Here is a 23,197-nt window from a genome sequence, read left to right as displayed (position 1 = left end):
CTGTCCGAAGTGTTCCCTCCGGCCCCTAGGTTTTGTATGTATTAAGATCAGGTTGCAAATTGATCCTTGCAGAAGTGACGGGTAACCATCCCCGCCCAAGTGATTGTTAGGACTTTCGCGTATCCAGACTGTGACCCATAGGAGGCGCACCTGGCCGGAAGTAAGAGCACGTATGTGGGCTAATCCTCCGACGCCCGATCTGAATGAGTTGATGATTATTAAGTAACATCTCTGTAACTAGAAAGTTTATAGAATATTCATGGGCGCCTGAGACAGTAAGATAGTTATAAATCACACCCATCCCTTTTAAATCTAAGGTATAGTATACTGAGGGACTTGATCTTGTTGACAATAGTTATTTGGCTGCTGTTTAGGAGACAGGATCAGAGACGTGGTTGCCCAATGACAGTCTAAAATATTTAGCAGAGCGCGTGGGGGGGTAAACTCCATGACAGTCTAAAATATTTAGCAGAGCGCGTTGGGGGAAACCACCATGACAGACTAGAAATAGGCCCAGGATTTAGCAGAGTGCTTCGAGGAGCCCTACGGACAGACTAAACATAGGAGTTAGCAGAGTGCCTAGGGAATCCTCATTGACAGACTAAGAAAGCCGAAAGTCTAGCAGAGGGCATGGGGACTTCTGATTAAAAATATGCCCAAGGTAAAGTGCTGGCCAGCCGGGAATGGGGGCATAACACCCAAGGTACAGGGTGTGGACAAACAGCAGCAGATTTTGTTTGGAAACGATGCGGGGACGGTGCAGTAAAGAACCTGGAGAAAATAACAAAAAAGGCGGGAATGTCCGAGTAGTGGAATCCTCAGTTATACCAGATGGGATGATTTCTTGAGAGATGATGGGCCCTGGATTAATAGACAGAGTTGCAGAGAACAGATAGAAGTGATTGAATGTACCAGAAAAAAACAAAAACAAAAAAAAAAAACACTAGGAAACACAGTTGTCAGTTGTCAGTAAGAATTGACCAGCGTCTAATTCTATAGATAGAGACATTACAGTAGAAAATAATGTGCCAACGTATAAATATTCTATGTACAGCTTTATAAACCAAAGGTTTACAGAAACAAGAGGTTTCCAGGGGTGACATGTGATCAGTTATTAGCCAAACATAGAGAGAAAGGCGTCATCAGAATTCATAAAGGAATCAATTAATTCTTCACTTCCTAAAAAGGGAACATTGGGTGAAATGTTCAGGGATTATTGATAGAGAGCTAGATGTGGATTAGGTATTGGCTAGAAATAGAGTTAAAGCCAATAGGATCATTATAAGTGTAATGACCCGGATTGTAGAAGAAGTGAGATTGATAAAGTGAAGATTCTTATGTATTTCTATCCAGATCTGCTTGTTGGAATATACTGTATATCATCTGTCCTAAATTGTCACTAATGAAATTTCCTCTCGTTATAGGAGTTTTCCAAGACGTTTTAAACATTACTGTAAATCTTTTTCCTTTTTGGTTTATTTAACAGTCATTTTAATAATTGCATGGAATGTCTAACAAGATATTGTTAATGTATAGTAACCGTGTTAGACTAATAGAACTAATGATAAGAGAATAACGTGTGTTAACGTGAGGATGTTTGGTCATTGATTGACAGGAGCACATGGTGACATTTTGACCTTGTAGCTCATAAATTTTAGCTAGTAAGGGGTTAATACTACATTCTCTGTTATCTGTGGTATAGCGGTGTCTGCAGAAAGTGCACATATAGTGCAAAATAAGAACTGTAACTTAAAGATTAATAGGAAAAAAAGCCTGATAAGAACACAGGATTGATTATTATATGTATTATGTTTATATGTTATATGTTACGTTATATGTGTTTTATGTGTCGACCACAATGAAAAACTTCATTCATATTTAAATGTAATATGATGCGCATTACTAAATGAAGATTATAGTTCATTGGATGAATAATCCAAGATTAGGTGGTTATACACAGTCACTCTAGTTATATACTTGTTTTACCAAAGATACACACAAAAGGTATACCTGTGTGAGATTGTATTCTCAGTACTGAGAGTGTCTGGGAACAGCTGGTATTGTGAGTGACTGGTGTGTGTGCTGAACTATTTTTAAAGGGAAATGGTTTCTTTGAAATCACCACATGATAAGTGATTCGACAAGAAATATTTTTTTATCTCATTGTTACATTTTAGGTTATTATTATTTGATATGAAAGTTTCTATTGGCATATGATGACGCATATAGTGCACGATATGTTTCATCATTTGTCTTAATAGATTGGTTTGTTTAATAATTGACATAAACTCATTAAGGAACCAAATATTTTGCAAACCTCTTATTAATTTATAAGAGTATCCTTTCTGTTTAGTGGTGGTATATGCACATGACACACACACACAAACATATTGGGAATATATTTTATGAAATGAAAATGCAAATAAGATTACAGCATTCACAGGAGCTGTTGTCACGTTTATGGTGTCAGATTCCTGTCCAGTCAATCTTATAGTTTCTGACATCCTTGCAGCAATTCAGGTTGTCATTCGATATAAGTCTGATGGACAGATTGAAGTTACTGATGATATGCAAAATTTTATGTGTGCTGCACTCTATGAGAGATTGCACTAGGAGGAAGACCTCACATCTCAGGCATTGAGGGCGGTCCTGTCCTCCTTCTGGGCGCAGGGTAAACAGATGTAGGACGCATGTCTGTGGCCCCTGTGACTGTTAAAATTGTTTGCAAACAGCCCCAAACCCCAGTTGAAGCAGCGCCCTCCGAGCCTCCCACAGTTGAAAAGTATTGATAACCGAACCATACATTGATGTACAGTGTTACAGTGTTAAACCCTACTACATTGCTTCCGCAGGGTTCAACAGAGGAGGAAGAAATGGATGGGTTACATGGATAGGTTATATGGTCAATGGGAGACTTGAGAGGGAATGGGATAAGTCACAGGAAACAGTAGACAGTGAATTTTCAGCCTGGTGGGAAGTTGGTTTCCCAGCACATTTGATTCCCCAGTACACAGGTCACCAACATAATTGTATTGAATTAATGAAAATAGAGATGAAAACATTAGAAAATGTAACAGGGGATCCAATATCTAATCCAGCTTTTGAGTTTTTCTTTTGTAGATGGTTCCAGGTACCACCATGAAGGATGCTACAAGACTGGGTATATACTCTTACTACCGAAACAGAGGTAATAAAGTAACAACCACTCCCATCCTCTGTGTCCGCACAGGAGGTGGAGGTGAAGGTACTCGCTGAGGTGTGTAGACTGGCTGAAGGTAAATTTATATATACTGATTCTAGATATGCTTTTGGTATTGCACATGATTATGGCCTAATCTGGAGGAGCAGAGATTTTGCTGGATCCACGGGTAAACCCATAATGTTGAGAGAGTGAGAGAACTGTTTGAGGCTCTGACACTGCCAAAGCATGTAGGTATACTCAAAGTGCAAGCTACCCCTGAAGCGAGGGGGAATAGACTAGTAGACAAGGCTGCAAAAGCTGCGGCTCTCATGTCCCTCATAGAGGAGGACGTAGTATTCTTGACCAGCATAGTATCTGGTCCCATAGACATGATAATATTAAGTAGATTACAAAGTCTAGCCACAAAAGAGGAAAAAGGACATTGGCAGACAAAAGGTGCCAGTGAAGGGGAGGATGGAATATGGAAGGTGGGTAACAGGATGTGCCTACCCAGAGTCCTCTTCCCCATGATAACCCAACTAATGCACGGACCAACGCATGTGTCAAGAGAAGGAATGAGTGCAATGGTGACCAAATGGTGGGTACCCCCGGGGTTTCAGCAAGTGCTGCTGCCAGATTTGTCCAGCGGTGCATGATATGTGTCTGCCATAACATAGGCAAAACTATGCGGGTTGCAAAAAGGCATATGGTAAAGGCAGACTACCCATATCAGCGATTGCAGATTAACTCAGTTACCAAAGGTGGGACAGTATGACATGTAGCGGTCTGTGTAGATCTGTTCTCAAGGTGGCCTGAGGTGTGGCCAGTAACGTGGGCCACAGCAAAAGTAAAAGATGGCTCTCAGAAGTGGTATGTAGATATGGGGTCTCTGAGACAATAGAAAGTGATAGAGGAACTCACTTTACTGGAAGATACTCCAAGAAATCTTGCAGGTCCTGGGTATAGAGCAGCTTTTCACACCCCGTATCCCAAGAGCAATGGGAAGGTAGAAAGGTTGAATGGGACATTGAAGTTAAAGATCCAGAAGGTCATGTCTGAAACCCATAAACAATGGACTGAGTGCCTGCCTATTGCCCTCTGACCTGGCCAGTTAGGTGGGAGCTCTGAAGAAACAGCTCACGCAGATGTATTAATATGTTTATGATTCCATTCCAGATCCTAAGTGATAGGAGGACATTGTTTACAGCCGGGGACTTGGACGTGTTTAAAGAGACACCATAAAGCACCACAGCCGCACTGTGACGTCCGCACCAAGTCCAGCTCACAACTTCCACATCCGTTAAATTGGAAGGAAAGAACTTGGACACGCCGGTCACTGCTGACAGGTCCTCAATCACGAGGCTGAACTGTGGGTCTCGTCAAGCTCCGGCTGACCACCATCTTCTCTGTCATCTCTACATTACCTATTGTCTAAATGATGAGCTAGAAGAAGAGTTTAATGACAAGTTTATCAAACATCAAGTGATATCAGTATTGACTAAATTGCTGGACTATTGTATATGTCTCCATTCAAAGACGATGCCATATGTGAAGATATATGAAGTTATTGCCTTGGCCTTGCAGTCCCATCTCTTTTCTCTAGCGCTTAACCCCCACTCTCCTGGAGTTATCGCTCTTGTAATAGCAGCGTGGGCATTGGTTCCCTGGCTGTTTTACCGTGTAAGATATTCAAAGAGAGAAGCGCTGCGGAAAACAGATCTCAGGCCAGGAATACTGCCGTCTATGATTAGATGTTACCCCAATGACACCGTGTGATGTGTAAACAGAGGTCAGGTTAATGAAAATGACATGTTGTTTGATGCTGTAAACCTCACCGGCTGTGAGGGAAGAGACACAAAATATGTATCTTGTGTGGGGGTAAAAGTAACTGGCAGCTCCCAGTGCTCCGAGACAGCTAGCAAATGGTTAATCTCAGGGTCTAGAGGGTGTAACACGAGGTAATCTAACTGATAAAGGGGGTGGTATCGATGAATGCCACCGGACGGGACATGATCTTGTCCTCCTGGATTGCAGGAGAGTTAAATCACTCCAGGGATGTGCTTCCACCCAACATGTATGTCATATATGTGGTTGTAAAGCATATAAGTGGTTGCCACCCAGGAGACCATGAGTATGTACCCGAGCCAGACCACAATCAGCTACTTAGATAGATATTTTATGTTTAAACTTGTAACATGTTTTATTGCAAAAGTATCAGCAGTTAAGAAAACAGCACAGGATATAAAAGTGCATGAGGTCCAGACCACCCTAAGAACCGAGGTGGGAGGAAACGTTCAGAGCCACCTGTTTGTGACACTAAATGCTTCCATACCTGATAAAGTCATCTGTCAAGCCGTAGAAAACCACCAAGATAGATGGTATTGCCCGAATTGTGAAACCTGTAATTCCCTAACTCTTCAGGTGTGTACAGTATGTAACGCTGTGCACTCACCTATTGCTAGACACGTATCCTGAGTATTCATCTCGAGGTGAATGGCATAAAGAGGTGCCCTGGTCTAGGGGATCTAGCCAGAACGTAATCTCGGGTGAATATTCGAATACATGGCTAAGCAAATTTATGTTCAAAAGAAGGGAATTGTCAAAAATATTTGTAATTATCTTTATATGTGTGAACATATATTGCTTTTGTGAAAGTGATTAGAATGGGTTTCAAAGATAACATTTTGCATGGACTCCATCTTGTATGGTAGGCATTCATTTTGGATCATTGGAATCTATCTTTTGACCTGAAGGAGCCATCTTGAGGTTAATAAGTAAAAAGTAAATATCAGCAGATGTCCTGAAGCAATTCTATGTTGTGTTCTTGAATTGAATGTTTTATTACTCTTTTAAAGGAACAGTGTCATCGCAAATAATTTTTTTATATGTTAAAGATGTTAGTGCTGTAATAAAAACGTTTATATTCATTTGTGTGTTTGTGTTTTACTGTTTCTTATTTTTACACTTTTTCTTCCCTATGGGGGCTGCCATTTTTTGTTCCATTTCTGTGTGTGCCGATTAACGACACACACAGACATGGAACACGGCAGCCACAGTCCCATAGGGACTGCGAACGGCTCCCGTCCCATTGACTGCCGTGTACGGCGTCTGTGTGGGAACTGCGCATGCGCCGCTCCCACACAGTCCTATTCGAAATTGGCGCCGTCCGGCGCCATTTTCCTGTGGACCGGAAGTCGCGGCCGGACAGTAATATTACTACTTCCGGTCGCGGCTTCCGGACTTGTGCACATGGAACAGCGGCAGCAAACGGAGCGGACGGGCCAGAGGGAGCCGCGGCGGCAGGAGCAGGTAAGAGATTTCAATGTATGTTAGTGTTTGTGTGTGTTTACTACTATATGTAAACCTACTACACTGTGGGTTACCTCAAAAAATGGCGACACGCAGTGTAGCAGGTTAAACCTTTCAAACCCCTCGTTTATCCCGGCACTAGCCAGGATAAAGGAGGGGGGGATGCTGAGAGCTCACTAGAGCGAGGGCTTTTAACCCAATGTTGCAATGCTGCAATTTTGGGAACAGCCCCATCTAGTGGCCAAAAATGGGTAGTATATAAATTAGAAATAATTTATAATATTACATGGCTCGTGCCAAAAAAAAAAAAAAAAAAATTTGAACAATGTTTAATCACCCACACACTAAATGTTTAATTTTTAAAAAAAAAACATGTTTTTAGGGCAACACCATGGCTGTTTACCATAAGTCAGCCTTGGATTCAGGCCTCTGTTTAATTAATTTAAACTTCTCTGCAGTCTCCATTCTCTAGTGAGATAAGAAGTAGAGACAAATTAACTTGTGTCTCTGAAATGTGTGTCTTCCCATGGGACAAGGTTCAGGCCACCTGGGGCTTGGAGGGTGAAGAATTATTATAATGCATTGATATAATTCTTATTGGCTGAATCAGAGTCATTATCATATTGTAGATGATTGGCTGAAACCAAAGCCTACACCTTTCCTGTCATTATACCATATGTGGAGTTTTGGGATATTACCATATATAGAATGTTTATGTTTGCAAGTATGAAGTTACCACCTACTCTCATTTTCCTATAAATAAAGATGGATCCGCCCCCTGTGGGCAGAGATCATTTGAACACTGAAGCTGCGTGTCATGGTCTCTCTCCGGCCGGTTTCTCTCAGATCCACCATTGAGAGAGCATTCACTAATTTGGAGCTCATAGACAAATGCAGATAATGTCCAACGTTAACGGACATACTAAATTCTGCAGCGACAACGTGAATGGGGTATTTTAATCTGAAAAATACTAGCGTGGAATGGTGGATTTTTAAATCTCCAACACGTTCATTACTGCCACAGATTCCACTCTGAAAAGCTGCAAATTAGCTCCATTAAGTTACAATGGTGAAGAATCCACTGGCGAATACACGGCAGAAATCCAAGCAGTGGCTGCAGATTTCTGTTGCATATTTTGTGAAAAATCCAAGCCAGATCTGCCTATGGCAAATCCATGATGCGTGAACATATCCTTAAAATTCAGTTGCTAGAAAATATAGGTGTTCACCACAGGGGAGCTGTAATAGTTGCCATTGCCTCTTGTGACTCTTGCAATCTATTCTTTGGTCGCTATGGTCTAAGTTACCTCAAAGATTAGAGGAAAAGAGAAGTGGCTGTTTTAATACCAGTACTAAAGGTGTTAACCCCATTTCTACCAGTCTTATTCCCCTATTTAAAGCCCCAGAAGTGCCGGCCGGTATCAGCACTTACAGGCGGCAAGATTCACTCTTGGATGGAGAAACATGAATAAAGATCTTTAATGTAAACAGTCATGTGTCGTAGATCTTCGCCCGATCTGTGAACTTGTGCTCATTAAAGCTTTCTCAGAAACAATGTATTTGTGCTGGAACTGACGGGTTGTGCTCCTTACAGATGTAAAGCATAGGAGCGGAGTGTTCTGGGAAATCGAGCGGTATCATCATAGGAAACTTTTTCACCTGTGATTCGAGTTTAGCTAAACTTTTTTCCCCCTGAACTCTTTCTCTACATTTAAACCAGCAGAACTGTATTATGAGCCTTTTATCACCGGAGGTTTTATAGATAGATATTAATAAAGAGGTTGTCTGGATATGCCATAAATGTCTGTTTATTAGTGGTCTAATTATTGGGACCCCCACACGAATCCCAGGAACATGCTCAGTTGTTCCAGTATTTTCCAGCACATATGTGGCCACTTCTCTGCCAGGAACTAGGAAATCATGTGCTCAGCCGTCCGACCCCAACCGATCAAACAGAAATATTGATCTATAATGGAAAACTTTTTCCAAACATCTTAAAGGCTAAAATGTAAACCTTTAAAGATTTTTTTTTTAATTAAAATTGAATGCATGTGTTTAGTATTTTTAAGCATTTTGCTAATATACATTTATTAAAAAAGTTATTTCGTTTTGGCGCTGCAGCTTCTATGCATCCACTATATATAGAAGCTGCATAATGCCACTGTAAGCTTGACCGACAACTCAGTTGACAGTGGCTCCTGTGTGACTATTTGATCGGCATTAGAGTATACATAGAAGCCGCTGTACTATATATTTTTAATAAACGCATACCAGAACACCTGCATTAAATATATGTTGAAAAAAAAAAAGCCTCAAAGATATACATAGTCTTTAAAGGGGTTTTCTCGTAATTAATATTTATCACCTATCCACAGGATAGGTGATAAATGTACGATCACTGGTGGACCCATCACTGGGACCCCCACCAATCTCTAGAATGGGGGTCCCAACCTCCGTTCCTCCTAACATCAAGATTGCAGTGAGGAGGATTTTGAATGGGACCGACAGAAACAGCCGAGCGCTACACTAAGATGACAAATAAAAAAACTAATTTATTATGTGATTATCCCAGAACCTTGCTTAAGGGGAAATGTTCCTGCAGGTTTACGAACTGGAGATATGTGGAATGGTTGTAGGAATTTTCCTGGCCTTCCCTGTCACTTATTCTATTTAAGAACGCTACAGTTAGCCTTCCCCAGTGGCTGATAACAGGGAATGCAGAGAGATGTCACTAAAAATGGTTTACATTTTACAGATTAAGAGCACCATCTGGTGGTTATACTGAGTATCACATGATTGAATTATTTGATGCACTAATGAAGAATGTGTCAAATAATTCTACTTGTGGTCTTTTAGATTACAGATTGGGTGTATCAATAGGTGTAACATTTCTCATAATTTGCGTAAAAACAAAAGGTTCATTATGCTATGAACATAATGAATTTCTTTGGGAACATTACAAATTGCATTTTTAGACAAATATTCTGGTACTAAAAATCAGAATGTTTGTCTGATTAGGGAGAAATCTTTTAGTTTATGGCTACCGCTGTATTTGTAGCAAACCCTAATTTATATTGAAAGCACAGATATGTGATCTAGATAAAGAAATGAACTGAAATGAAATCTACTTTTTTTTTAAAGTTGTCTCAACACCACACCGACCACAGATGAGAAAATGGATAATCTGTGCTATACATACCAATTTTCTGCTCCTCCTCTTCTCAGACTCCTCAATTTGTAGCTGGAACTGCAGGTTGGATCCAAAGCTCATAGATATCCGAGGCACCTTCATCAGGCAGAACCGATCACACAATTCTTCAGCTGAGACATACTGTAGACAGTGGCACCTGAGAAAGAAAATATGGACATCAGCTTCACCAAACCATAGTTTGGTTTACAGTTCATATATATAAGTAGTTACTTTGTACATACATGACATTACTTATCCTGTACTGACCCTCAGTTACATCCTGTATTTATACTCCAGAGCTGCACTCACTATTCTGCTGGTGGAGCCACTATGTACATACATTACATTACTTATCCTGTACTGATCCTGAGTTACAGCCAGTATTATACTCCAGAGCTGCACTCACTATTCTGCTGGTGGAGTCACTGTGTACATACATTACATTATTTGTCCTGTACTTACCCTGAGTTACAGCCTGTATTATACTCTAGAGCTGCACTTACACTTCTACGTGCTTCAGAGCTGAAATCTCGACGCATTCCATGCTTGTCCAGGGTCTGCACAGAGCTTTCTCTGGTGATTTGCATTCTGGGAAGTATCGTCCTTACTCCAAACACTGTACAGTAATCTGATGTGGGAAAAACAAACTGCTCCTCTGCATTAAGGAGCTCTGCTAAGCTAACATATCTGACTACAAAGCTGTCTACTATTTCCAATGACGACCAATAAAATTGTGAATAAAGCTCTGCGCTGTATGACACAATCAGTAATGTAATAAATTTACAAATACATTTTTTTTTGTCGATTTTCTCTTGAAAACTGTTGTTATCTCAGCACAGATAAAAACAATGGTTACTGATGGCACTTGTATCTTAGATGGTTCAATTAAAAGTTAAACCACCCGATCTCATGGTCACTACATGTAATTGAATAAGACTGACATTCCCAGCGCTGCGCTGAGCTCTCCACCCTGAAGGCCGCAGGTTGGGGTACAGTCATGACGCTCCGGGATTACACACTTCCTTGTAGAGGAGAGGCGCACTTCAGCACTAGAACAGCGTTCCTCCACCTGCAAAGAAGTGTAGTAAATGTATAAGAATGAAATCGTAAATATTCTTTTTGCGTAAAATACAATGTTTAGTGGTACAGAAAAAAAGCTGAATGAACATAAACATATTTTCATCTTCATTCACAGCTGCTAATGTTTGGGGGAAAAAAAAAAGAACTAATTCTCAAACCCAGCTTCGGTATATACGGGGCATTTTGAGGTAATGTCAGATAAATGGAATGACAATTTACTAGGTGCAGTGCCTGTGCTGTATTTTTACCCTGTGGCAGTGGTCTCCAGATGTTGCAAATCTACAATTTGCAGGCTGTTTTGGCTGCTAGGGCATGCTGGGAGATGTAGTTTTGCTACAGGTGGAGAGACACAGGTTGGATACCACTGCCTCATGAAATCTATTTCCATGGAGAGAAACAGCCGGCCAGAGATAGAACAGCTCAGTCTTCCTTCCCATACGGGTGCATCATGCTGAGCACGCGTTGGTCTTTCCTTTCGCTGTACCTGAGGCTGACAGTCCAAGTCACTGTTGCTGTCTGATCTTTGCTTTTCTCGGTTATCATAAAACACAAATCCGGCCTGGCAGATGCAAGAACCATCGGACTCCTGGAATGAGCGGTTCCGTCCCCGGCAGACACAGCTCTTGGACCCTTAGGGACATTTCCAATAAATAAAAATAATGATAGTTGGGTTGCATGATTAAACAAACCGTTGTAAATAATACATTAGGTAATAGGGGAGTTCCTCGAATGACCTACATGATACCTAGAATGTAAACATGGAATATACCTGGACTGACCACAGCAATAATCACGTGGACTATATTAGTTAGTATAATTATGTGCACACAATTGTTGAAGCCAAACAAAACTCCAGGCAATGTCGATCGCGCCCCATTCACACGACAGGAAAACTCGGCCATGCGGCGGCCGTTTATATAAGGGCCGTCACACAGCCGCAGTAAGAACAATAGACCCTAAAACATGCCCGATTTTATGACGGCCCGGGAAACCGGGCCGTCAAAAAATGGAACATACCCATATTATGGGCTATTCTCCTGGCTGCACAGCTCCCATAGACTTGAATGTGCTCCGAGTGACGACCGTGTCTACCGCCGTTCGCTCTCTCCTCCTCCACACAGTGAGAAATGCATGTAAGGAGGAGAAGATTTTTTTGCTGCCACAGAATGTATGTGGCACCCTCCGTCTGTAGATTGCGGCACTGTAGCTCCCTGTAGGAGCGGAATCCCTCTAGTCCCCGGATTCAGCGTTGCCAACGCTGCGGACGGGGATTCCGCTTCAGGAGTAGGGGGCAGATCCAGGAGAAGTCCCTGATGTTACAATATATATATGAAAAAGTGAAGTCAGGGACTTCTTCTGGAGCAATCCCCTACAGTGGTACTATCTACAGGAAGAGGGAATGGTGCCATCTACAGGAAGAGGCAATGGTGCCATCTACAGGAAGAGGGAATGGTGCCATCTACAGGAAGAGGGAATGGTGCCATCTACAGGAAGAGGGAATGGTGCCATCTACAGGAAGAGGGAATGGTGCCATCTACAGGAAGGGTGTGGCACTACTTCAGGGGGGCTGTGTGGCACTACCTACAGGGGGGCTGTGTGGCACTAGCTACAGGGGGGCTCTGCGGCACTACCTACAGGGGGGCTGTGCGGCACTACCTACAGGGGGGCTGTGCGGCACTAACTACAGGGGGCTGTGTGGCACTACCTACAGAGGGGCTGTGCGGCACTACCTACAGGGGGGCTGTGTGGCACTACCTACAGGGGGGCTGTGTGGCACTACCTACAGGGGGGGCTGTGCGGCACTACCTACAGGGGGGGGCTGTGTGGCACTACCTACAGGGGGGGCTGTGCGGCACTACCTACAGGGGGGGTTGTGCGTCACTACCTACAGGGGGGGCTGTGCAGCATTATCTACAGAGGGCAGTGTGAGGCATTATCTACAGAGGGCAGTGTGTGGCATTATCTACAGAGGGCAGTGTGTGGCACTAGCTACAGAGGGCAGTGTGTGGAAGTATCTACAGAGGGCAGTGTGTGGCATTATCTACAGAGGGCAGTGTGCGGCATTATCTACAGAGGGCAGTGTGCGTCATTATCTACAGAGGGCAGTGTGTGGAAGTATCTACAGAGGGCAGTGTGTGGCATTATCTACAGAGGGCAGTGTGAGGCATTATCTACAGAGGGCAGTGTGTGGCATTATCTACAGAGGGCAGTGTGTGGCACTAGCTACAGAGGGCAGTGTGTGGAAGTATCTACAGAGGACAGTGTGCGGCATTATCTACAGAGGGCAGTGTGTGGCATTATCTACAGAGGGCAGTGTGCGGCATTATCTACAGAGGGCAGTGTGTGGCATTATCTACAGAGGGCAGTGTGTGGCATTATCTACAGAGGGCAGTGTGTGGCATTATCTACAGAGGGCAGTGTGCGGCATTATCTACAGAGGGCAGTGTGTGGCATTATCTACAGAGGACAGTGTGTGGCACTAGCTACAGAGGGCAGTGTGTGGAAGTATCTACAGAGGGCAGTGTGTGGCATTACGTACAGGGAGCAGTGTGTGTCATTATCTACAGGGGGCAGTGTGTGTCATTATCTACAGGGGCAGTGTGTGGCATTATCTACAGAGGGTAGTGTGTGGCCTTATCTACAGAGGGCTGTGTGGCATTATCTACAGAGGGCAGTGTGCGGCATTATCTACAGAGGGCAGTGTGCGGCATTATCTACAGAGGGCAGTGTGCGGCATTATCTACAGAGGGCAGTGTGTGGCATTATCTACAGAGGGCAGTGTGTGGCATTATCTACAGAGGGCAGTGTGTGGCATTATCTACAGAGGGCAGTGTGTGGCATTATCTACAGAGGGCAGTGTGCGGCATTATCTACAGAGGGCAGTGTGCGGCATTATCTACAGAGGGCAGTGTGTGACATTATCTACAGGGGGCAGTGTGTGCCATTATCTACAGAGGGCAGTGTGCGGCATTATCTACAGAGGGCAGTGTGTGGCATTATCTACAGAGGGCAGTGTGTGGCATTATCTACAGAGGGCAGTGTGTGCCATTATCTACAGAGGGCAGTGTGTGGCATTATCTACAGAGGGTAGTGTGTGGCATTATTTACAGAGGGCAGTGTGCGGCATTATCTACAGAGGGCAGTGTGTGGCATTATCTACAGAGGGCAGTGTGCGGCATTATCTACGGAGGGCAGTGTGCGGCATTATCTACGGAGGGCAGTGTGTGGCATTATCTACAGAGGGTAGTGTGTGGCATTATTTACAGAGGGCAGTGTGTCGCATTATCTACAGAGGGCAGTGTGTGGCATTATCTACAGAGGGCAGTGTGTGGCATTATCTACAGAGGGCAGTGTGTGGCATTATCTACAGAGGCCAGTGTGTGGCATTATCTACAGAGGGCAGTGTGCGGCATTATCTACAGAGGGCAGTGTGTGGCATTATCTGCAGAGGGCAGTGTGTGGCATTATCTACAGAGGGCAGTGTGTGGCATTATCTACAGAGGGCAGTGTGTGGCATTATCTACAGAGGGCAGTGTGTGGCACTATCTACAGAGGGCAGTGTGCGGCACTATCTACAGAGGGCAGTGTGCGGCATTATCTACAGAGGGCAGTGTGTGGCATTATCTACAGAGGGCAGTGTGTGGCACTATCTACAGAGGGCAGTGTGTGGCACTATCTACAGAGGGCAGTGTGTGGCATTATCTACAGAGGGCAGTGTGTGGCATTATCTACAGAGGGCAGTGTGTGTCATTATCTACAGAGGGCAGTGTGCGTCATTATCTACAGGGGGCAGTGTGCGTCATTATCTACAGGGGGCAGTGTGTGGCCTTATCTACAGAGGGCAGTGTGTGGCATTATCTACAGGGGGCAGTGTGCGTCATTATCTACAGGGGGCAGTGTGCGTCATTATCTACAGGGGGCAGTGTGTGGCCTTATCTACAGAGGGCAGTGTGTGGCATTATCTACAGAGGGCAGTGTGCGGCATTATCTACAGAGGGCAGTGTGCGGCATTATCTACAGAGGGCAGTGTGTGGTAATATCTACAGAGGGCAGTGTGCGTCATTATCTACAGGGGGCAGTGTGTGGCATTATCTACAGAGGGCAGTGTGTGGCATTATCTACAGAGGGCAGTGTGTGGCATTATCTACAGAGGGCAGTGTGTGGCATTATCTACAGAGGGCAGTGTGTGGCATTATCTACAGAGGGCAGTGTGCGGCATTATCTACAGAGGGCAGTGTGCGGCATTATCTACAGAGGGCAGTGTGTGGCATTATCTACAGAGGGCAGTGTGTGGCATTATCTACAGAGGGCAGTGTGTGCCATTATCTACAGAGGGCAGTGTGTGGCATTATCTACAGAGGGCAGTGTGCGTCATTATCTACAGGGGGCAGTGTGTGGCCTTATCTACAGAGGGCAGTGTGTGGCATTATCTACAGAGGGCAGTGTGTGGCATTATCTACAGAGGGCAGTGTGTGGCATTATCTACAGAGGGCAGTGTGTGGTAATATCTACAGAGGGCAGTGTGCGGCATTATCTACAGAGGGCAGTGTGTGGCATTATCTACAGAGGGCAGTGTGTGGCATTATCTACAGAGGGCAGTGTGTGGCATTATCTACAGAGGGCAGTGTGTGGCATTATCTACAGAGGGCAGTGTGCGGCATTATCTACAGAGGGCAGTGTGTGGCATTATCTACAGAGGGCAGTGTGTGGCATTATCTACAGAGGGCAGTGTGCGGCATTATCTACAGAGGGCAGTGTGCGGCATTATCTACAGAGGGCAGTGTGTGGCATTATCTACAGAGGGCAGTGTGTGGCATTATCTACAGAGGACAGTGTGCGGCATTATCTACAGAGGGCAGTGTGTGACATTATCTACAGAGGGCAGTGTGTGGCATTATCTACAGAGGGCAGTGTGTGCCATTATCTACAGAGGGCAGTGTGTGGCATTATCTACAGAGGGCAGTGTGCGTCATTATCTACAGGGGGCAGTGTGTGGCCTTATCTACAGAGGGCAGTGTGTGGCATTATCTACAGAGGGCAGTGTGTGGCATTATCTACAGAGGGCAGTGTGTGGCATTATCTACAGAGGGCAGTGTGTGGTAATATCTACAGAGGGCAGTGTGCGGCATTATCTACAGAGGGCAGTGTGTGGCATTATCTACAGAGGGCAGTGTGCGTCATTATCTACAGAGGGCAGTGTGTGCCATTATCTACAGAGGGCAGTGTGCGTCATTATCTACAGGGGGCAGTGTGTGGCATTATCTACAGAGGGCAGTGTGTGGCATTATCTACAGAGGACAGTGTGTGCCATTATCTACAGAGGGCAGTGTGTGGCATTATCTACAGAGGGCAGTGTGCGTCATTATCTACAGGGGGCAGTGTGTGGCCTTATCTACAGAGGGCAGTGTGTGGCATTATCTACAGAGGGCAGTGTGTGGCATTATCTACAGAGGGCAGTGTGCGTCATTATCTACAGAGGGCAGTGTGCGGCATTATCTACAGAGGGCAGTGTGTGGCATTATCTACAGAGGGCAGTGTGTGGCATTATCTACAGAGGGCAGTGTGCGGCATTATCTACAGAGGGCAGTGTGCGGCATTATCTACAGAGGGCAGTGTGCGTCATTATCTACAGAGGGCAGTGTGCGTCATTATCTACAGGGGGCAGTGTGTGGCATTATCTACAGAGGGCAGTGTGCGGCATTATCTACAGAGGGCAGTGTGCGGCATTATCTACAGAGGGCAGTGTGTGGCATTATCTACAGAGGGCAGTGTGTGACATTATCTACAGAGGGCAGTGTGTGGAAGTATCTACAGAGGACAGTGTGTGGTAATATCTACAGAGGGCAGTGTGCGTCATTATCTACAGGGGGCAGTGTGTGGCACTATCTACAGAGGGCAGTGTGTGGCATTATCTACAGAGGGCAGTGTGTGGCACTATCTACAGAGGGCAGTGTGTGGCATTATCTACAGAGGGCAGTGTGTGGCACTATCTACAGAGGGCAGTGTGTGGCATTATCTACAGAGGGCAGTGTGTGGCATTATCTACAGAGGGCAGTGTGTGGCATTATCTACAGAGGGCAGTGTGTGGCATTATCTACAGAGGGCAGTGTGTGGCATTATCTACAGAGGGCAGTGTGTGGCATTATCTACAGAGGGCAGTGTGTGGCATTATCTACAGAGGGCAGTGTGCGGCATTATCTACAGAGGGCAGTGTGTGGCATTATCTACAGAGGGCAGTGTGCGGCATTATCTACAGAGGGCAGTGTGCGGCATTATCTACAGAGGACAGTGTGTGGAAGTATCTACAGAGGACAGTGTGTGGTAATATCTACAGAGGGCAGTGTGCGTCATTATCTACAGGGGGCAGTGTGTGGCACTATCTACAGAGGGCAGTGTGTGGCATTATCTACAGAGGGCAGTGTGTGGCACTATCTACAGAGGGCAGTGTGTGGCATTATCTACAGAGGGCAGTGTGTGGCACTATCTACAGAGGGCAGTGTGTGGCATTATCTACAGAGGGCAGTGTGTGGCATTATCTACAGAGGGCAGTGTGTGGCATTATCTACAGAGGGCAGTGTGTGGCATTATCTACAGAGGGCAGTGTGTGGCATTATCTACAGAGGGCAGTGTGCGGCATTATCTACAGAGGGCAGTGTGTGGCATTATCTACAGAGGACAGTGTGCGGCATTATCTACAGAGGGCAGTGTGTCGCATTATCTACAGAGGGCAGTGTGCGTCATTATCTACAGGGGGCAGTGTGTGCCATTATCTACAGAGGGCAGTGTGTGCCATTATCTACAGAGGGCAGTGTGTGGCATTATCTACAGAGGGCAGTGTGTGGCATTATCTACAGAGGGCAGTGTGTGGCATTATGTACAGAGGGCAGTGTGTGGCATTATCTACAGAGGGCAGTGTGTGGCATTATCTACAGAGGGCAGTGTGTGGCATTATCTACAGAGGGCAGTGTGTGGCATTATCTACAGAGGGCAGTGTGTGGCATTATCTACAGAGGGCAGTGTGTGGCATTATCTACAGAGGACAGTGTGTGCCATTATCTACAGAGGGCAGTGTGTGGCATTATCTACAGAGGGCAGTGTGCGTCATTATCTACAGGGGGCAGTGTGTGGCCTTATCTACAGAGGGCAGTGTGTGGCATTATCTACAGAGGGCAGTGTGTGGCATTATCTACAGAGGGCAGTGTGCGTCATTATCTACAGAGGGCAGTGTGCGGCATTATCTACAGAGGGCAGTGTGTGGTAATATCTACAGAGGGCAGTGTGCGTCATTATCTACAGAGGGCAGTGTGCGTCATTATCTACAGAGGGCAGTGTGCGTCATTATCTACAGGGGGCAGTGTGTGGCATTATCTACAGAGGGCAGTGTGCGGCATTATCTACAGAGGGCAGTGTGCGGCATTATCTACAGAGGGCAGTGTGTGGTAATATCTACAGAGGGCAGTGTGCGTCATTATCTACAGGGGGCAGTGTGTGGCACTATCTACAGAGGGCAGTGTGTGGCATTATCTACAGAGGGCAGTGTGTGGCACTATCTACAGAGGGCAGTGTGTGGCATTATCTACAGAGGGCAGTGTGTGGCACTATCTACAGAGGGCAGTGTGTGGCATTATCTACAGAGGGCAGTGTGTGGCATTATCTACAGAGGGCAGTGTGTGGCATTATCTACAGAGGGCAGTGTGTGGCATTATCTACAGAGGGCAGTGTGTGGCATTATCTACAGAGGGCAGTGTGCGGCATTATCTACAGAGGGCAGTGTGTGGCATTATCTACAGAGGACAGTGTGCGGCATTATCTACAGAGGGCAGTGTGTCGCATTATCTACAGAGGGCAGTGTGCGTCATTATCTACAGGGGGCAGTGTGTGCCATTATCTACAGAGGGCAGTGTGTGCCATTATCTACAGAGGGCAGTGTGTGGCATTATCTACAGAGGGCAGTGTGCGTCATTATCTACAGGGGGCAGTGTGTGGCCTTATCTACAGAGGGCAGTGTGTGGCATTATCTACAGAGGGCAGTGTGCGGCATTATCTACAGAGGGCAGTGTGCGGCATTATCTACAGAGGGCAGTGTGTGGCATTATCTACAGAGGGCAGTGTGTGGCATTATCTACAGAGGGCAGTGTGTGGCATTATCTACAGAGGGCAGTGTGTGGCATTATCTACAGAGGGCAGTGTGTGGCATTATGTACAGAGGGCAGTGTGTGGCATTATCTACAGAGGGCAGTGTGTGGCATTATCTACAGAGGGCAGTGTGTGGCATTATCTACAGAGGGCAGTGTGTGGCATTATCTACAGAGGGCAGTGTGTGGCATTATCTACAGAGGGCAGTGTGTGGCATTATCTACAGAGGGCAGTGTGTGGCATTATCTACAGAGGGCAGTGTGTGGCATTATCTACAGAGGGCAGTGTGTGGCATTATCTACAGAGGGCAGTGTGTGGCATTATCTACAGAGGGCAGTGTGTGGCATTATCTACAGAGGGCAGTGTGTGGCATTATCTACAGAGGGCAGTGTGTGGCATTATCTACAGAGGGCAGTGTGTGGCATTATCTACAGAGGGCAGTGTGTGGCATTATCTACAGAGGGCAGTGTGTGGCATTATCTACAGAGGGCAGTGTGCGGCATTATCTACAGAGGAGTGTGTGGCATTATCTACAGAGGAGTGTGTGGCAAAAAATTGACAAATGAAATTCATCCGTTCTTAAAACGGACAGGCAAAAACCGTGTCAAAATCGGCTGAGAAAAACGGACCAAAACGGACGGTTTTTACCGCCCCACACTTGGACCCTGTCGCGTGAATAGAGCCTAAACCTAAAATAGAGAGTAATACCTTATTAATCCCTGCCACATGCATAAAGCGACACTAAACATTAATGACAAAAAAAGAAAACTGAAGGACAAAGCTTTCTAATTTTGCCATGCTTAAAAAACTTCTAAAAGTTGTGTGTGTGAGGGAGGGTCCACTTTGGAGTGGAGACTGAATGGATCAGTGAAGAGAATTATTTTGACACCAAATGTTGCGGATATTTCTTTTTTTTTACTTTAGTGTCCCTTTAAATAAAGAAGTGGACATTTATGTGAAATTGTGGCATCCTTTAGTAGATCAAGGTTAGGGAATGAGCGGGAAGTAAAAGGCAGCTCTGTGTACCTCCGTGCTTCATAGTTACTTGTCATGATATACTTTCCATAACATTATGTCTAAACTTAATTTAATGAAATTTTTAGTCTCTTCTTGATCGTATTCCAAAACTCCTTTCAGCAAATATATATGATTTTACACACCTGGCTGGGAATAGGACGAGGTTCCACACAGAAAGCACGACACCTGGGCAGAGAGGTGATTGTAAGTGCCAGTTGGGCACGGCCGGCAATCGCCTAATTCTCTTCCTTGAGTGCTATTACCATAAGTACCAGTTGGACAAGGGACTGGCGCTGTGGCACTAGACGGGCAGTAATGTCCAGCCAGACAGGGATAGGACTTGTAGTTCTCCACACCTATAATACAGAGGATGAACATGGAAGCAGTAGGTGCCATACATACTGTACATTTTTTTTATGATCCAAATGTTGTTGGTATCAGGGCCCAGGTGAGACCTAAGCATTGCAACCCCCTATACCAACACCACTGATCAGGTGTGTGTGTATACAGACACATACATATATATATATAGAATGGGAGGGATGATGACTACATGTGAATGAAGTAGAAGACGTGTGAGTTGCACAATTATTCATTAAGGCCGGATTCACACGAGCGTGTGCGTTTTGCGCGCGCAAAAGGTACTTAACAGCTCCGTGTGTCAGCCCCGTATGATGCGTGGCTGCGTGATTTTTGCGCAGCCACCATCATTATGACACTCCGTTTGGATGTTTGTAAACAGAAAAGCACGTGGTGCTTATCTGTTTACATTCATAGTTTTACAGCTGTTGCGCGAATCACGCGCGTCCCACGGAAGTGCTTCCGTGTGGTGCGCGTGATTTTCACGCACCCATTGACTTCAATGGGTGCGTGATGCGGGAAATACGCACAAAGAACGGACATGTTGTGAGTTTTACGCAGTGGACTCACGCTGCGTAAAAATCACGGACTGTCTGCACGGCCCCATAGACTAATATAGGTCCGTGCGACGCACGTGAAAATCACGCGCGTTGCACAGACGTATGTCACGTTCGTCTGAATAAGCCCTTAGAGCGTTTAGAGTAACTACGGTAATTCTTTACAGTGTACTACTTACTACCTTCCTACTTTGTCATATTCTGTATTTAGGGTAAGTTCACATTTGCAGCTAATACACGCAAATTTCTGTTCGGATTTTCTGTGCAGAACTGCCGCAGCATATTACAGTAGCAGCAAAGTGGATGAGATTTATACAAATGTCTTCCACACGCTGCTGAGAAAATCCACAGAAAAGACGTGCGGAAATTGACCTGCGGTGCGGATTCTCAATCTGCAGCGAGTCCACTTCTCTTGCAATAACACTGCAAAATGTAAGCATGAAAAAAAGAAACCATTAAAATCAGGTTAAAAAAGAACAGAGGTGTCCACATAAACATAAAGCATCCCCTTTTGTAATTTCGTTCTATCACAGAGTACTTCACCTCTTCCATTTTTGACATCTTTAGTCAATTATTTAAAATTTTCATGTTTCTCATAATAGAACCCCCAACTGTATTTTTTGTGCTTATGATAAGTCTGCATTAGGTGCCCCCTTTCTGGAGGTTTTAATGCTGGGCAGGACCTTGTACCATCCCGGCTTCTTCTCTAGTGCCCGCCCAGACAGTACAAACAGGGTAATAAAGCAAGACAAATACAATCTAATAGGGGGAATATTTAGGTACAAGAGGAAGAAAGTAAGAAAATGTCTGGAGACCCAGATACAAAACGACTCAACTCCTCTACATATAAACACAAAGAAACAGCTATTCTAAAACACGAAATGCCCGCACCAGAAAATAGCCTCGCAGTCACTTATGTTGTCTGTAAAAACAGACTGGAGACAAAGAAAAAAGAAATTTCCCATCATAATGGAAAATCTTGTAACTCTGTTTTTCCACATATAAACATTCTCATAACCATCTTCTATCTTTATGGTATTGGTAAGAATGTTTCCACAGTCCTATAAACGTCTGTTTCAATGTACACACAGAGCGACCTCGCTCATAGGGCTATAGATAGAGCAGCCGCCGTGACAGCCAGAAGTAATGTCATGGTAAAACATACAGGAACACTACAGGCATGACTGGCCCAGGAGAACTGGATTCTGCAGTGATATTACATTATTAGCACATAGGCAGATATAAAGCAATAATCTCATTTATCGGTGCAGGGATTTTCTCTATATCACCAGAGTGATTTTTTTAGTGCATTGGGTCATAGTAAGAAGGAGCTGTCCAGTCGTCTGGTCACATAGTAATACACATTCTCCCCTGAATTCTACAGCAGCGTGCAGGGCAGATATAGAATGGGCTGGTGTCTCGTATTTAGGGTGTGGTGCATTTTTGAACATCATGTTATGCTTCATATCTACATATAATATTAAGTTTGCATTAATGATCTTGCACTGACCCAAATTACATCAGGTCTTCTACTCTAGTGACATCCAAAGCTGCTGTCCCAGGTAAAGACAGTAATTGCAATGTATTAACATGCTGCCCTCGATTCAGATAGATGTGTAAATGATAAAACAGCGCCAGTAGCAGATAGTCTAAGGCAACATGAAGGGTTCGGTCATCCATAGCCACACTGGCACCATCACTGCTGCAGCATAGGCACGATGTGATCTACCATGGTAGTAGGAACAGCTATGTGATCTACCATGGTAGTGGGAACAGCTATGTGATCTACCATGGTAGTGGGAACAGCTATGTGATCTACCATGGTAGTGGGAACAGCTATGTGATCTACCATGGTAGTGGGAACAGCTATGTGATCTACCATGGTAGTAGGAACAGCTATGTGATCTACCATGGTAGTGGGAACAGCTATGTGATCTACCATGGTAGTGGGAACAGCTATGTGATCTACCATGGTAGTGGGAACAGCTATGTGATCTACCATGGTAGTGGGAACAGCTATGTGATCTACCATGGTAGTAGGAACAGCTGCTGGTCTTTGCTTGTATAAATTACCTTGCGGACAGCTGTATCCTGCTGGACATGGCTGGCATATGACATCTGTGACACTGGCGCTGCGATAAGTCCCTGGTCCACATTTCCTACATGATGTCTCTTCTGAATCCCGTAGTGTGATCCCATGAAGTGCTGTGCTCCCTCCTGGACAGGACATCCGGCGTGCACTTCCAGGGGGGCAGTAATAAGGAAACGTGCAGCTGAAAGGCAAGAATGACCCCCACAAAGGCTGGTAAGTGGTTAGTTGGAGTGATGAATATGTTGGTGCTTTGCAAATAATGGAAAAACGACATA

General features: G+C 44.9%; 1 protein-coding gene across 5 annotated transcripts in view; it reads right to left on the bottom strand.

Annotated features, from left to right (window-relative positions):
* The window catches only part of LOC142661742 (uncharacterized), a 191,053-nt gene that overhangs the window by 24,996 nt on the left and 142,860 nt on the right, over positions 1-23,197 (bottom strand). For all 5 annotated transcript variants that reach the window (XM_075839265.1, XM_075839264.1, XM_075839262.1 and 2 more), the window contains 5 exons: positions 22,904-23,103; positions 20,057-20,269; positions 11,245-11,390; positions 10,622-10,749; positions 9,690-9,837 (listed from right to left, as the gene is read on the bottom strand). In XM_075839265.1, coding sequence (XP_075695380.1) covers positions 9,690-9,837; positions 10,622-10,749; positions 11,245-11,390; positions 20,057-20,269; positions 22,904-23,103 — 835 coding nt within the window. The remainder of the gene's footprint in view (positions 1-9,689; positions 9,838-10,621; positions 10,750-11,244; positions 11,391-20,056; positions 20,270-22,903; positions 23,104-23,197) is intronic.

Source organism: Rhinoderma darwinii, chromosome 10, assembly GCF_050947455.1.
Source record: "Rhinoderma darwinii isolate aRhiDar2 chromosome 10, aRhiDar2.hap1, whole genome shotgun sequence".
In the NCBI taxonomy this organism is placed as follows: domain Eukaryota; kingdom Metazoa; phylum Chordata; class Amphibia; order Anura; family Rhinodermatidae; genus Rhinoderma; species Rhinoderma darwinii.
This window is presented reverse-complemented; position numbering and strand designations above follow the sequence as displayed.